We start from the raw sequence: 14713 nt of genomic DNA on the forward strand, positions 1-14713 counted from the left end.
GCGAAAATTTCTTTTCTGCACTGTTTGCACTTTTCCTGCGCTTAACTTGCCTCTTCTCTCGCCCTTTCGATTCATCAGGCAATAAAGTTAGCAGAAAAATGGCAGGGCTCATGTTACTTCGAGAAATGTTTATCGACGCGTCCTCATACCGAATGCTGCTCACATAACGTCGTTAAGAGATCCTTGCTTGCCAGGCTACGGAGTTTAAACTTAGAAACCATGAGTGATGTTCTTGACCTTTTGTTCGGCTTCGCTTATGTCTGATGCAGCTTCAAGCATTAAGCGAACTGCGTCAAGGTCGCCATTGGCGCTACAGCTCGTGGACTATGACTGACCGGGACCTGCGGTTCAAGGCGATGCGTGGAATGGGGCCAGATGCTTGGGGTCGATCCTAATCGTGGCACTAGCCCTACCGGTGGCTCGCTGTGGCTGGTTTCAATTAGAGGGGTAAAAGAAAGGCACTTAACCTAAGGGCAGGTTCCGTGGCGCATCGTGTCCTTGTCCCTGCAGCGTCTGCGTGACTTGTGAAAAATGCATTTTCTGGTAATTTCTTTGTTGATCGCTGGCTAACACTTTCGCAGCCGACGTAAAGCTACCTTAATATAAGCGGGGACAGAGCAAGCGTGTTAATACCTTAATGAAGCCCTGAAATTAGTTATTCCGTAATTATACACAACACCGCTAAAAGAAGGGAAAAATCAATCGAGAGAAAATCGCTCGAGTGGAGGGGGAGGGGATGGCATTAAACGTTAGAAAGGGGAAAACATGGGGCCTGTAACTTCCCGGCTTTTCTCTGAAGCCAGCAAGAAGCCAATATGCATGGCTCACAGACTGTGTAGATGATGCTAAGTTACAAAAAAGAACGCCAAAAGAACGCATAATGCAAAGGCAATGCAAACTTTAGGAATGCCCGCGCAAAGTGGCAGCAATATAGTTATGATTTCTATGAGCAGACCGGCACGAACAATTGCGGGCAAAGTTCGTATATGGATTTATCGACAACGTCTGTATTCGAGCACTCGAGTTTCTAGCAACTGTTTGCGTTTGTGGAATGTGCTTCAGTGCTATGAGATTCGTCTTCGAAGAAAATAAAACGTAGTACAAGGGCCATTTTGACAGAAAGCTGAGTATTTATTGAAACAAAAAGTATACTTGTACACAACAACACGACCAAAATATATATATTACATCCGCTTACCCTGAAACTAAAACGGACTAAACCCAACACCTATGCTTTCAAGTAAACTTATATGAACTAATATTAAATGCTTTACACGCACACACGAGGCTATCACAAATAACAGACATACAAAAAATAGCGACGTTTTACATGATATGCTGCTACTGCGATATTATTCAGCTGTCAAGAGCTGCACCGTCTGGAAACATTTTAGTGCTTCAAGTAAAAATGACTTCAAAAAACGTTTGAAAATGGCTAGTGGTAGCAAGTTGAACTCAAGAAAAAATTGCGTCTCTGCTGTGTTCCTTAGGGATTAGTGGACTATCTGATTGTTAAGAGCTGAATACATAACCTGCTTAAGTTAAACCTGGAAGCTAAACCTCTATTGCAAAGCAATGGTGACACCAATACCCCAATCAAAGCAACTGTTAGTACCTCTCTTTCGGCCCAACAGCTTGTTCCAAATCTCTCCTAATGAGATCGTGATACGCCGTCCCTAAAGTTGGTGTTAGCTCTGTTATACCAGCACAGTTACATACAGAAAAAGCAGTCGGGACAAAGGAATGTTGCAGTGAAGTCGACATTGCAGCGACAAAGTTCATTTTTGACAATCCTGTAATGCTCTAGGAACCCCAACGCAAACGTTGCGAAATGCGGAGATAATGCCAGAGCTGGCATTTCAGCGCTAGCATTGCTATTCAATTATATGAAGCATGTAGTATGATTAGTAAGAATTTCAATCAGCAACTTTGCATTGCGCACGCTTTGGCTCGTGTTTGTAGCACGACAATATCCCCGCAACCTCAACGAAGCTCATACAACCCACATGGAGCAATAAAAATGCGGCTCGTGTAGCGTAATAAGAATGTTGCAAAGCGTCAAGTACATAGCAAATTAATGAAATTTCCTTTTTAGCGCAGTGTTTGATATCTCATCTCTATTAACAACCAAATGGGCAGAGAAGCAGCGGTGTAGAACCTCATCCCTTATGCTGGTCTGTCCCGCGCTGCGACAGCTGCTGGGCTCAAAGCTGAACGCTCCAACAGTGTCCGTGCAACTGACCTGGCATTTGACTAAACCTACTTTCCATGAAAGGAGCTACGCTCGAATGCTTCCTAACTCACGAGAGTCTGCGTAGTCAAAGCTCCTATGTGTCATAGCATGTATTGGTCTCTCCCCAAGACGCGCTGATGAAGAGTTTTACTTCTCCCAACTCTTCGATATTAGACGTATAAATGAGGTAAACAAATTCGCGTTGTTGGCTGAAAAGTATGCAGTTGACGTCGTGTATCGTTCATTAGGCGAGGTGAGAACTCATGCAAGAACAGTCCTTCGGATTGCAAACTGTCACCAGTGCACTCAGAGGTGTGTCTGCAGCCCCGTTGTGTGGATAACAATAATATGTGGATTATATATATAGATGACATTTGTTTCCTGACGCCCAACAAATACAAGCGGCCACGAGACATGTGGAGAAAGTTGAGGCTCATTTAGGAACTTCTTGCTTCGCGGCTTACCACCTGTATAAGAGTGGCAGGTCCACAGCCATACTGTCATGCTATGATGAGCAAAATATACTATCGTGAGCATATACCATGAGTGCCCATATGACAACGAATTGCTATGCACGTTGACTACACATATCACATAAAAAGCACGAGCGTCATGCACATGGACTAAGCCTTTGATGCTTTAAATATACTTCGCTTGCAAGCGTTACACAACGAAGATATACAATAACTAGGATGCTGAACCTTCCGTTGTGTTTGACGCTTCCCGTTGTTTTTTTGTAAACTGGTGTCTTTCACCAGTGCCTCTCTTCTCGGCCGCCGTACTCCACTTCTAGACCAGGATGCACTGCTGCTTCCACATATGGCTTTCTCCCGTAGGCTGGCTTGAACGCTCCTAGCGCCGCTACGGGTGGAGCGGACTTGAAAACCGGCCCCACAATGGGTGGACCGTAGACGTGAGCAGCATTCACCGCAGGCACTGCGCTTGCCGAAGCGAGGACCACGGGTTCCGAGGGGACAGCAGACAGAGCGATGGGGGCGTTGATGCCGGCACCGGCTGGACTGGAGGCAGCAGTTCCCGGCTCGTTCGTTGAGATGTGCACGCGGAAGCCATTGGCGTCCGCCACGTACTTAACAAGTCGGACTCGACCGTCCGCGTCGGCAATACCGTATGAACCGATTTTGTGTCCCCATGGGTTCCCTGTCTCCTGGCGAAATGTAGATCCACCCGGGTGCCGCTCCTTGTAACCAAAGTCATAGTTACCAGCCACCTGAATATAGAAAAGAATCCTGGGTCATGTGTGCGCGGCACATACGTAGATTCTAAGAATGTCGAATCATCAAGGATGTAAATAGAAAGACCGTTTGCAAGAATTTGCTTCGTGAAATAAATTTAGAGACAATCTGTGCTTCTTTGGCTTCCATCCAAAAGGTTCATAGCAGAGTGGGAGAAGGAATCCGCATGGTCCAAGAGGATCTATTTTTATATAGACGCGTAGCCTTCAGCGCAGCCTTTTTATGCAATTTGATCGCCGCTAGACAGGACGAGCCACCAGAACTTTTAATACTCTTCTTGTTATCTAATGGCGCAAAAGTATTCATGCAGAAACCCCGAAGTGTCCGCCGTAATAAACTATTCTGTGCTCTAAAGTATATCCACACTTCACTAAGTGTGTATTGTACAACTTACTAGGCTGCCCCTTTATCGCCTTTATTGTAAAACTTTCAAGAGATCAGGAACAAACAAATTGAAGATAATAGGGGCAGATGCGGGCCCTGCGTAGAATTAGAAGATAGAATGAATAAGAATAGGGAGATTCGTTCCTTGACTAACACTCTATTCAGTCCTGAAAAATGCGGAACCTGATATGATCGCGGGGAACTGCCTGTCCTTGTACCGTTCAATCAACTTACTTGCGGGCGTGTCAGTAGCACGAGGCCGCTTAGACGGCGCAGCTCATCAACGTCGCTGAGCTTTCAGGGAAGAAATTAAAGGCAATGGTCCATTTATTTGTCACGCTATAGCGGCTTCAGAGCAGAGCTGCGGCTTACTCGGACAGCAATTTGTCCGCACTTAGAAGCGGTGGCGGGGCTCTCTATTCAGTCGAAATCGACCGATCATATCACTTGCAGCAGTTGCGGCACGTCTTAAACGGGCGCCACCCGCCAATAGTCAAAGCCATTAGCTACAACCTCAATCACGTGTGCCGGAACATGTGATGTGATGCGCGATTCCTTCTGCACGTATGACAAATGAGGACCAGAGCAGAAGCTTTTGGTTTGGTATTTTACTATTCAAAAACAACATAGGAAACACCAATTGCGGTTTTGGACGCGTGCATTCTGGCGCTCTTTGAAAAACACTTGAGAACACGAGACCAAGCCTGGGTTAATACGGTGGTGATTTTCTTGGCTAGTGGAACTTACGTCTTGTGAGTGGTGGCTCGTGGAAGACTCTGTCTCAATAAATGCTGTCACCGGCGCTACGTAGCCAGCATGAACCGCGGTCAGCAAGACGGCTAGGAAGATGCACTCCTGCGCACAGAAAAAAAAAATCATTTCACATATCTAGAAATAATGTGTGAGGAGACGCAAAATAGGTGGTATACGCAATGCAGTTGGCAAAGGAAACCTTGATGGAGGCTGTAACGGCCGTCACGTCTAGTGAGAAAACGCGCACAAATAGCAGCACTCTCGGAAGATTTGTTTTGACTTTTTGTGAGCGAACAGAATGGCTTGATACTTAAGGCATACAACTACAAGAGCATTCTGAAAATAAGCATTTGACACGAGCTTAATCCGGATATAATAATATGATATAGTCTTCAGTTTCTAACATGTATTGAAATTCGCCTACAAGCACGGCGAATTTGGACCCTTACATAACCTGAGCGAGTCACGGTCACTAGGGGTTGTAATCGCTAAAAAGTCTGGATGGCCTTTATTCGCCCTCCAGAAGAAAACAATCATAAAACTTAATGCCCCCTAAAAGGATTTGAAGTGCCGTATTACATTACAAAAGAAATCTCTCATATAGAAGCGAAGTATTAGGCGTGAAAATTCTCCTCTGGTTAAACACCCAAATCCCAAAATCCTAAATCCATGTTCGCAAATCAGGATATTATGGTCGTTGCTGGCTGGACAACGAGGCCGAATCATGTAAATTTGAACTATCGGCCCACCAGACGCCTCTAAGCCTCTAAGATGTTTTACACCCAACGAAATATTTGCACTGAATGAAAGAGTTCCTTTTAATTGATCCCAATCGTGCATGGAAGTCCAGAATATACTGGACTGCTTAGTTATGCCATGAACACGAAATCAGAAAAGCTAGGCTTTAATGCAGGGTTGTTCAGTGAATTTTTATAACAAACGCAATAATTCCTACGCACAGTAAGGAAACTTCGCTGTTTTGTGCGGGAGTTTTATGATACACAAGCAACTGAAGTCATCATGTGCCAACTTTCAAAGTGAGTTAACTTCTGCTCAATGGTTTAAGGAAAGTGGGCGCCTTTTGTAGGAATGATAGTGACGGTAGTTCAGAAGTGTTCGTACTCCAGTTGGTCAAAATTAAAAAAAAAAGGAGCTATCTTTCTTACTAAAACATACAGAGAAATTGTTTTCGACAGCAAAGGCATGGCTCTGCATTGTTTTCCATCATCTGCCTTGCTTCATCGCGGTATCCTAAATACCAACAAGTTTATAGATGTTAAACGATATTATCGTAGCTACTGCAACCGTCATTTCCAAGAAAAGTAGGTAAGTGTAACAAAAGGTAACGTTACAAAAGAATTTAACATTCACAGCTCACTTCAGAAAATAATGACAGCTTCACTACATTTTAAATATTTTTGTAACAGCTGATCAGCAGCAAATGAGTTCCCTGCTGACGGGTTCAGCTTCTTGCAAAAGCTGCTCTTGAAAAGACGGTGACGTTTATTCCACCCTAAATTAGTTTTCAGTAATATGAATATATGGCTCGTTATGCATATGTTGCCATTACACGTATGCGTATGTTGCTGTTGGAAAATGAATTTATTAAATTTCCCGCCACAATTGTCAAATTGATGCGACATCTCAAAAAAAAAAAAATTGGCAGTTGCTTAGCTCTGCTATGCCTGGACATACGTAGCGTAAAGCATGCGCAGTAGCGCGAGGCGCAACTGTCGTAAACAAGGCTTCGGCTAAAGGTCATGCGTCGGAGAGGAGCGCACGCCAGCGGCGGCGGCGGCGAGGAGCGCGCACCGGCTGTGGCGAGGAGGCGATGCACCTGCACCTCTCGTTACGTCACGCGGCTCTCACGCATGCGCGTAACTGGCGGCGCACGCACGCGAAACACGGCCCTGATCCGGGTGTGTAGCTTTACGCTGCAACAACCAATTTTTTTACCACAGTTTTGGAGTAACCGATGGTGCAGAGAAGCCTCTGATCTCCACGATTGCGCTTCCAAACACCGCAGTTTACTCATAAAATAGGGAAGTTGTCGCGACAACTGTATTTAAGTTTTCAAAGCCTCCTTTGCTTTCAACAGCTCCGTTTTCTGTAAAGGCAGTGTCATTGCCAGCCATTAGACTGCGGTGATGCGGCAATACAGACCGATTTCAAATTATGCGGTGTTTCTCTTTAAAGCACTTTGAAGGAAAGAATAATGCGGCCTTAAAAACGCGCTTCCATAATCTTGTCATCCTATTATATTGACCTTTATAGACTACAGCTGCAGACGAGTGATGGCTTGCGAAAATTAATTTCGGATATTTCCATGATGAGGCTGTTTGCCATCGTTTTGTGTTAGTAATATTGCTGCATCTTTGGTTGCCAACAAGATCAAATAATTTTAGGTTAATATTAACCCTTCTCGATCCTTATTTAGTTAAAAACTAGCATACATTTTATGATTACAGCACAGCCGCGGTGGGGCAGAGGTTAGTGTGTTCGAGCTGTAAGCAAGGATGCAAGATCGAATTCCGGCCTCGGGCAAGGCGCCCTTGTGATGTACGATGTCAGTGCACGTTAGAGAACCCTAGGGGGTCGAAGTTTCCAGAGCCCTATAATATTGGTTTTGCATAGCCTTAGTCGCTTTGGGATGTTAAACCTTATAAACGAAACCAAACTACGCGATTACCCTTTTATTTGCACTATCAGAAGAGAAAAAAAGAAAGGCTGTATAGATTCCAGAAATTTTTATCACCTTCAGGGTACGCTGTTGTCATGGCTTTAAACTGCTCTATAATGCAATGTCTCGAGATGACAAGTAGATTTTGAGAATTTCCACTTTTTTCATTTATGTCGAAAGCCGATTTTCTTCGCTTCATTAACAGAAATTCGTCCTTCCGCAGGGTGCTCGACGTTGCGGTTCGGATCTCACGCTGTTCGGCCCGTTCCTCACCGCGCGGAGAGCTCACCTTCATGGCGTAATCCTAAGAGGGTTGGCGGCTGTCGATGGCGAGTGATGACACGACGGCTTCGGATTTGGGAGCCGCGAGGCGGCCGCCTTTTATACTGGTGCTGGAGAGAAAGCGCGACCGACCTGACCTGACCCGCGGCTGACGCGATCGTCGCATCGTCGTTGGTGTCGCATGCGTTGCTCCTCTAATTGCGTGACCCACACACTACCGCAGGAACTAAGACCACGCCCCCTCCCCCCTCCCTCTGCTCTACCCAACACCCGGCGACATACGACCCGGTCCCATCACCTGCTCAGAAACATAGTCACTGTGAGTGCACTGATTCTTGCGTAAAGATTAGTGCAAAGAATACAACAAAGGGAAGGGGTGTCTCAAAAACAGAAATGTCACCAGTGCTCTCCATCCCAGCTATATGCCACGCACCTAGGCAGTCACAAAGGTCAGTCTCTGTATTCGGCCTCGTTTAGAATGCACTCCACCTTCGGCAGGCCACGAGCGCCGAGCAATTCACAGACTGCATCGTAGTGATCACTTTGTATGCGTCAGATCATGCGCAGTCAAATTTCAGAGTCACATAGTGACACACTTTACAGATAATGCTAAATTCCACTGGAATGAATACAGGCAACAGTACAAACACCTTCTCATTTGGAGAGAGAAATTCTTTTTAGGGCGCCAGCATTGAATGTGTCACTTGCTAAGAAGTGCCGTTAGTCTCAGATGAAACCTGTTATAAAACATCCTGCCACAATCAGTTAAATTAATAAAAGGAAGCTAAATGTAATCGAACCAAGTGTAAACCAACTACTACTTGCTGCAGGTTGCAGGTGACGCAGGGGAGACAATGAAATCCATCACATGACGGTCGAGCGGGCGCTTGGTCTGGTAGGTGGCCTTCTTGTTCTCTTGAATATCTCGACATTTCGTTGAAATCGTGGTTGCAAGCCAAATCCAAACAAAGCCAGGGCAAGATAAACAGGCCATAACCAGAAAAAGCAATGCTAAATCAGCGCAAAACGTGCTAGGACATCCAAGTTCCTTTCGTTCAACCCGGTTCAACCGTTCGTTTTCCTTTTTTTTTCCAACATCACTTGGCATCGCGATATATATTGCGGCATGACAGTTTCCTTTTCTCAATTTGAGAGCTTTCTTCTGAGTATTTTTTTCTTCCACGCAGAGAAAAGCTCCTGCCACTACATAAAATGTTACGTATACTTAGGACATATTATCGTAACGTAGTTTATTGCTTTTCTACCTTTCATGTCGTGGAACTGAACACGAGCTGAAAACGGAGTGCCGCTCAGGACAAGGTGCAGGTTTGAGAAATTTATGTAGCAGTAGCCATTCAACCGGGTCCGCTCTCGGCGAGCATAGCCAACGGTCAATAAAGGCAGGTCCGTATGTGCTCATCCAATGAAAGCACTCGCTTAACATACACACCCTACCCCCCTTCGGACGTACACTGTTTTAATTCTGTTCCCCATTATTTTGCCGCATAGTCCGCTACTAACGATAGAGAATGGTAGCAGGCGCCCTTTTTTGAGCGTCGCACTAGAAGAAAAAAGCACAAGCTTTTGAATTTTAAACCTACTAGACCTTAGCCTACGGTTCGAGAAGCTAGCAGTAATGTTTCGCGAGAAGCCCGAGAACAAACAGAAAATACGCCTTATCTCATAGAGTTCTACGCATGACTTCTCATATTAGGGACCGCATAATATGTCTAGCTTCAAGATCAATGCTACGATCCGTGCAAGTTCGAACTCAAGTTGTAATTTCCTTAGACAAAATTGTGAGTCAGTAGAAGGGTACAACTAACGGTTAAATATAGTGATAGTGGATGGAAAGCCTATACTGTAAAATGTTCATTGCGGTTTGTTTAAATCAGAACAAAATAAATATTCTGCCAGATATGTTTCTGTTCTCTTTTTACTGGATAAAAGTTTTTTGAATATTTAAACGATGTCGCGTCCTAGCCTCAAATGAAGGGCTTAATTATTCTCAAAATTTTATTCTTAGTTTTTTTTTTAATGCCTAGTGTTATTAATGCATAGTACTGGAATGCCTGTTCAAGCGAGAACTCAACGATGGCCGCCTGCCAGAGACTAATTTCCAAGAATGCAGAAAGATACTCGCTATAATCTTGCTGGTCTCAAGTCGCCATTAAAGACACGTGTAGACGAACAGATTATCGTCGCTTTCCGCTGCTTTAGACCACCTTTATCTCAATGTATAAAATTGCCAGCCTCTCATGCTGCTGCACTATTTGCCCCAGCTGCGCGAAGAGGGCATTCCAAATACTGGTTGGACGGACTACTTTGCGTGACTGTGCAAACATAGCGTCAAAGTCAATGCTCATATGAAATCTGAGCCCGTTAGCTAAAGCCTGGTACTTCCCATCGAATGGCCGTGAATTTTGTGACAAGCTATTGTTTTTTTACTCATTTTGTAATCACGTATTGCTGATATTTTGTTGGGTTTTATACATTAGTTCTTTTCTCCTCTGTATGGCCCTCGGTATCAATAAATTGGGATTAAAGTAGCTGGCGATGAGCTGAAGATTCAAACTTACAGTAAGAGTTCTATCGCACATTTAGGAGCCAAACAAAAAAGCAGTATCTTTGCCATAGCTGTTCTCTGCACATGGATTTGTGTGACAAGCGAAATCAGCGCTTAGGTATTATCAATATAAGCAATAATCGGTGACTTGTAGCAGTATTTATTCATCCTATTTCAAAATCGATGTCTCTCCTGTCATGCATAGTTCGACAGGACTTCTCTGTGTGAGCCATGTGTGATGAGAAAATACCTGCTTTGCTCAATTTTAACTTTCGTTTGTTTATACACAATAATGTTGACTGAGTAAAACAAGCAACATAGAGCGCAAAAGATAAGAGTGACAATTACGCCTGAGTGGCGGTTGTTTATGGCATTTCTAGTAAACGATAAGGCTGAAAATATTGATCCAACATATGAACATTTCGTATGTTACTATGTCGTCGATTGATATGCGTCTCACGCGTTTTCCTTTGAGCATTTCATGCGAGGAGAACCGCGAACTTTCTTGATCATAACCTATAGCTAAACGCAAAGCCGATGAGGGGCTCATGTGTTCTCATTCCTTTGTGCCGTTCGAAGACAAAGTGGCGGCTTCGGACGCCTCCGCACACTTCTCTCAGCCACGACCGTAAAATTGCAGCTTGTGGTGCACCGCGCATGACAGTTTGTTGGTGCAGTGAAGCAGAGTGAAGTCGGGTGTAATATTCTGGAAAAAAGAGAGAGATATTAAGAGAGCAGGAATGCATAAAAGCCTTATGACTTTCATTCGAAGGTAGAGGATGTGCGTATAGTGGCTCTCATTCTGAGGTAGAGGAAGGAGAGCGAAATGAGTGCAGCGATTGGTCAGCAAAGGCATAAATATTTCCGGAGGTCTAACAGAATCTGCGAGAACACTGGAACAAAGTTAGGAGACTCTTTTGCAAAGAATGTTTTTCATCATTAGCATTTGCATCACGTAATAAAAGAAAATGCTTAACATAGTTCGGGCTGGCTCCACTATACATTGGCGTAGGATTTACGCTAGCGCATATAAGCATTATGCGTTTTAGCATCAGTAGTATTTAGTATTAGTATTATGCTAATAGTTTGAATTAAGCTTGTGTGTAACTTCTGGCCGTAGCCTCATGCAAAACTGCAGTATTTGAAAATGAACAAGTATACAGGCAGTGGCTGTTTCAGTGATGAAATTTGAATCATTCGTTGTAACTTTCACACAGCAGCAGATGTGGAATAAAGCAAGCCCCGAAAGGCTGGAGCTTGACGTATAACATCCGCCGTCACACCAGCGCCGCTTCCAGTATTCCCCAATATACGTTTTTGAGTTAAATTGCTGGTTCAGTCTGGTTAGGCACGTGTATTAAATACATCAAGCAGCAGCTAAGGCTAACTCTGACAAGAGGTCGTTGGCTTGCTTTCCGATATCTCTAATGAATGCTGTTTTAACGATAAAATGTTCCCTGCGATATATGCCAGAAGAAAATTATCTACTGATTGCACAAGCTATATGCTTTATTTCTCCTGCTCCTACCTCGTACGAGCACTTGAGTGCTAAATTACTGATACTGTGCACTTCATTTTGCCACTTATCAATCGTTACCAGCTACTCTAGTTGAGACTTGAATTCATGGTTCCTTCATGAAATTTAACAAGGAAAGGCTGCCTTCGTGTGTAGTCAGCCCTGAGTATAGTTTTTTATTCGACAGATACATCGTACGGCACCAATAGTTTCCTCATAAGGAGCGTCCTGTTCGCAGATGGGTTGGTGGTGTTTACCTGTAAGGCAACCAATGAAGGACTCCAAATATGTGCTTATTGGTGTTTTATCTAGAGCGAGCACAGTTCCAAGAGCGACTGAGCCGTACTGCTGGTGCGATCCAATGAGACAGATTAGCAGCCAAGCTTAGACAGCAACATGACATTTTTTATTCAAACAAGGACAACACACACTACTTTGCCAACACATCGAAGCAAGTGCAAACAAAAGTGAGCAGCAGTGAGACAGAAAAAGATGCGCTTACAGGAAATGAGACTTTGCACAAAAGGAACAGGAGAACGAGGAGACCATCGAGCAGTGAGCAACAACTTCGACGAGGCACCAGTGCAACAAAACACTAACTAGGCGGGTGAAGCTACAATTTCTACTAATAATCTTTGCTACATAATTTAGTAATGCTTAACAACACCGTGGGCGCCGTGTCCGTGGAGTCCGTAGGCACCGCCGTAGCCGCCTCCGTAGCCGCCACCAAAACCAGCGCCGTAGCCGCCATAGAAGCCAGTACCGGCGATGGCGGGTCCGAAGACGTGAGCTGCCTTAGTGGCTCCAGCACCAATGCCTGCTCCGGCTCCGAGGTAAGCTCCGGCTCCGTACGCACCGCCGCCGAGGTAAGCGCCACCTCCGTAAGCTCCTGCGCCATAGCCTCCGTAGCCTCCTCCGTAGCCTCCTCCGTAAGCGCCTCCGTGGTGGGGTCCAGCGGGAACGGCAAGGATCGGAGCGTTGATACCGGCAGAGGCGGGAGAAGAGGGAGCGGTGCCGGGCTCGTTGGTGGACACAGCAGCGCGGAAACCGGCACCATCGGCGACGTACTTGACGGTACGCCAGCGGCCGTCAGCACCCCGCAGGCTGTAAGAGCCCTTTTTGTTGCCCACGCCATCCCCGGATTCCCAGCGCGAACTGCCGCCGGTCGCATGGTTCTCGTTGTAGCCGAAGCTGTAGGCGCCGGAGATCTGTTCAGCCACGGATAAGTTGAAGAAACAAAGGAAAACGGTGCTAAGTTGGTTTTAAGGACATAATGATGCCTTAACAATGGCAGTGATGCTCCCCGTATTCTTTTGATTCCTCTATGAGAACCTCATAATTACTAGTTTAGTTTTTCACCTTTGTCATTTTGATTAGATTAGGCTTTGGTTCATATATAATAGCGATAACAGGAGGAAACAAGACCTCGCTATTCTCTGGAGGAAGCCATAAAGATGCACGGCGGACTTATGGCCTACCTACAAGCTTAATGTATATGGTGCTTACATCCTGGGAGCGGTGCTGAGTCGATGTTCCTCCGTGGCCGCCACCGATGAAGCCGGCGTGAGCAGCGGCGCAAATAATGGCGAAAACGATGAACACCTGACGAAAGTAAGGAGACGAAAACATTCGCATCACACTTAATTTACTATGGTTAGACCTCCTTGAGTCATTAATGGTTTTGACACGAAAGTGCTGAAAAATGCGAGGAAATTAGCGACATAATATTTTCTTACTAGTGGAAAGAGCAGGTCCTCCTTTGCCAAAAATAATGACGAACAGTTATCACTAATATATGGCTGTCAGCAGCTCTACTCCTACTTTATGTCGTAAGAGAGAGAGAGAGGGCTTCATTATGCATTCATCGACATCGTTTCAGAAAATTATCTAGGTTGAGTTTTCATTGCACGTCATGGATCTTAGGTCGGGAAGTAATTTTCAACAACACAAGGATAATGACTCCATCGTCATTCGTTCTCGACGGCTCCCATTATATATCTACCAATAAAATTGTTAAAGGCTGATAGGACTACACGTGCACATAATCTGAATTGCGATTGAAATGTATCTTTCTAATCGTGATTATTCTCCCTTTATATAGATACCTCCCTCAGCTGCAGTAGATACGCAGTAGTTCATCAGTTATGCAGTGCGTCGAACTACTTTAGGTCCTAGGTTCAACTCGAAAGAACAGCGATCCTGAATCCAGGATATGAGCTAGAGTTCGCCTCGCCGCCGTATACTAGGGCCCTCCAACGGCCTGCCTGTGCCGCCGCGACGACGTTCTCACCTTCATGACTGCTGCTCGGTGGTGTGTGTATGCACGTACTCCACAGGACTTCGACTCAACTCCGAGATGGCTCAGTGAGCTGTGATGTCTCTGTCCGGGCGGCGGCCACCCTTATATACTGGCGGTTCCTGTGGCGAACGCGGACTGCCTCGTAAGAGGCCCAACCGGCTGTCAAGACCTGCGAGCCCCGCCAGAGAAGCGAACCACGTGACCGTTATCAGCAATCCGCAGTCATGTATGCATGCTAGCCTACCTTCCCCCCTCTTCTAACTTTGCCAACCATCTAGAGCAAGCAACGCTGACACACCGGTTCACTTTCTTTGTACGCGATTCCAGTCCGAGGAGCCGGCGGAAAGGAGCCATTCCGCTGCCACGAGCTCGCACTGCATGCGATCCAGTTCGCGCACGGGGCCAAGAGCAGATGACGAAGAATAGGACCCTCGTCTGTCTGGTTGCTCGGCTGATGACAGAGGCGGCAGCGGAATGCGCCGCTCGGGCTTCCTTTGTGTTCGTGAGGAGAGACCGCCCTCAAGGACAGCGCGGGCTGCCCGCTGCTCCAGAAGTCATCGGAAGCCGTCCAGTGCCGTTGTTCGCGGGTCGCCTTCCGCTCCTCGGCGGCTCCTTGATCGGTGTCCAGGTTAAACTAATAACGAGTTTTCTACAACTCTGGCTGGGAGCTGCCGCGCCTAAGAAAGCGTCCGGCGCCGCCGACTGCCTGGCGCCGCTGTCGCCGACGCACTTTCTCGGCTTCCGTCG

At 45.8% G+C, this 14713-nt stretch overlaps 2 protein-coding genes across 2 annotated transcripts; both read right to left on the reverse strand.

Moving 5' to 3' along the window:
• Window positions 1-2984: 2984 nt before the first annotated feature.
• Window positions 2985-7598, reverse strand: LOC146207702 (cuticle protein 16.8-like). The gene is made up of 3 exons (XM_084577291.1): window positions 7593-7598; window positions 4618-4725; window positions 2985-3461 (listed from the first exon to the last, which is right to left on the reverse strand). The coding sequence occupies exons 1-3, from the start codon at window positions 7596-7598 to the stop codon at window positions 2985-2987; spliced, it is 591 nt and encodes a 196-aa protein (XP_084433417.1).
• Window positions 7599-12056: 4458 nt separating this feature from the next.
• Window positions 12057-14713, reverse strand: LOC146207703 (uncharacterized). Its single transcript, XM_084587141.1, has 4 exons — window positions 14265-14713; window positions 13958-14135; window positions 13174-13269; window positions 12057-12875 (listed from the first exon to the last, which is right to left on the reverse strand). The coding sequence occupies exons 2-4, from the start codon at window positions 13961-13963 to the stop codon at window positions 12315-12317; spliced, it is 663 nt and encodes a 220-aa protein (XP_084443267.1). The 5' UTR covers window positions 13964-14135; window positions 14265-14713; the 3' UTR covers window positions 12057-12314.

This window comes from Amblyomma maculatum, chromosome 1, assembly GCF_055883805.1.
Source record: "Amblyomma maculatum isolate TAMU_Amacu chromosome 1, ASM5588380v1, whole genome shotgun sequence".
Taxonomy (NCBI): Eukaryota; Metazoa; Arthropoda; class Arachnida; order Ixodida; family Ixodidae; genus Amblyomma; species Amblyomma maculatum.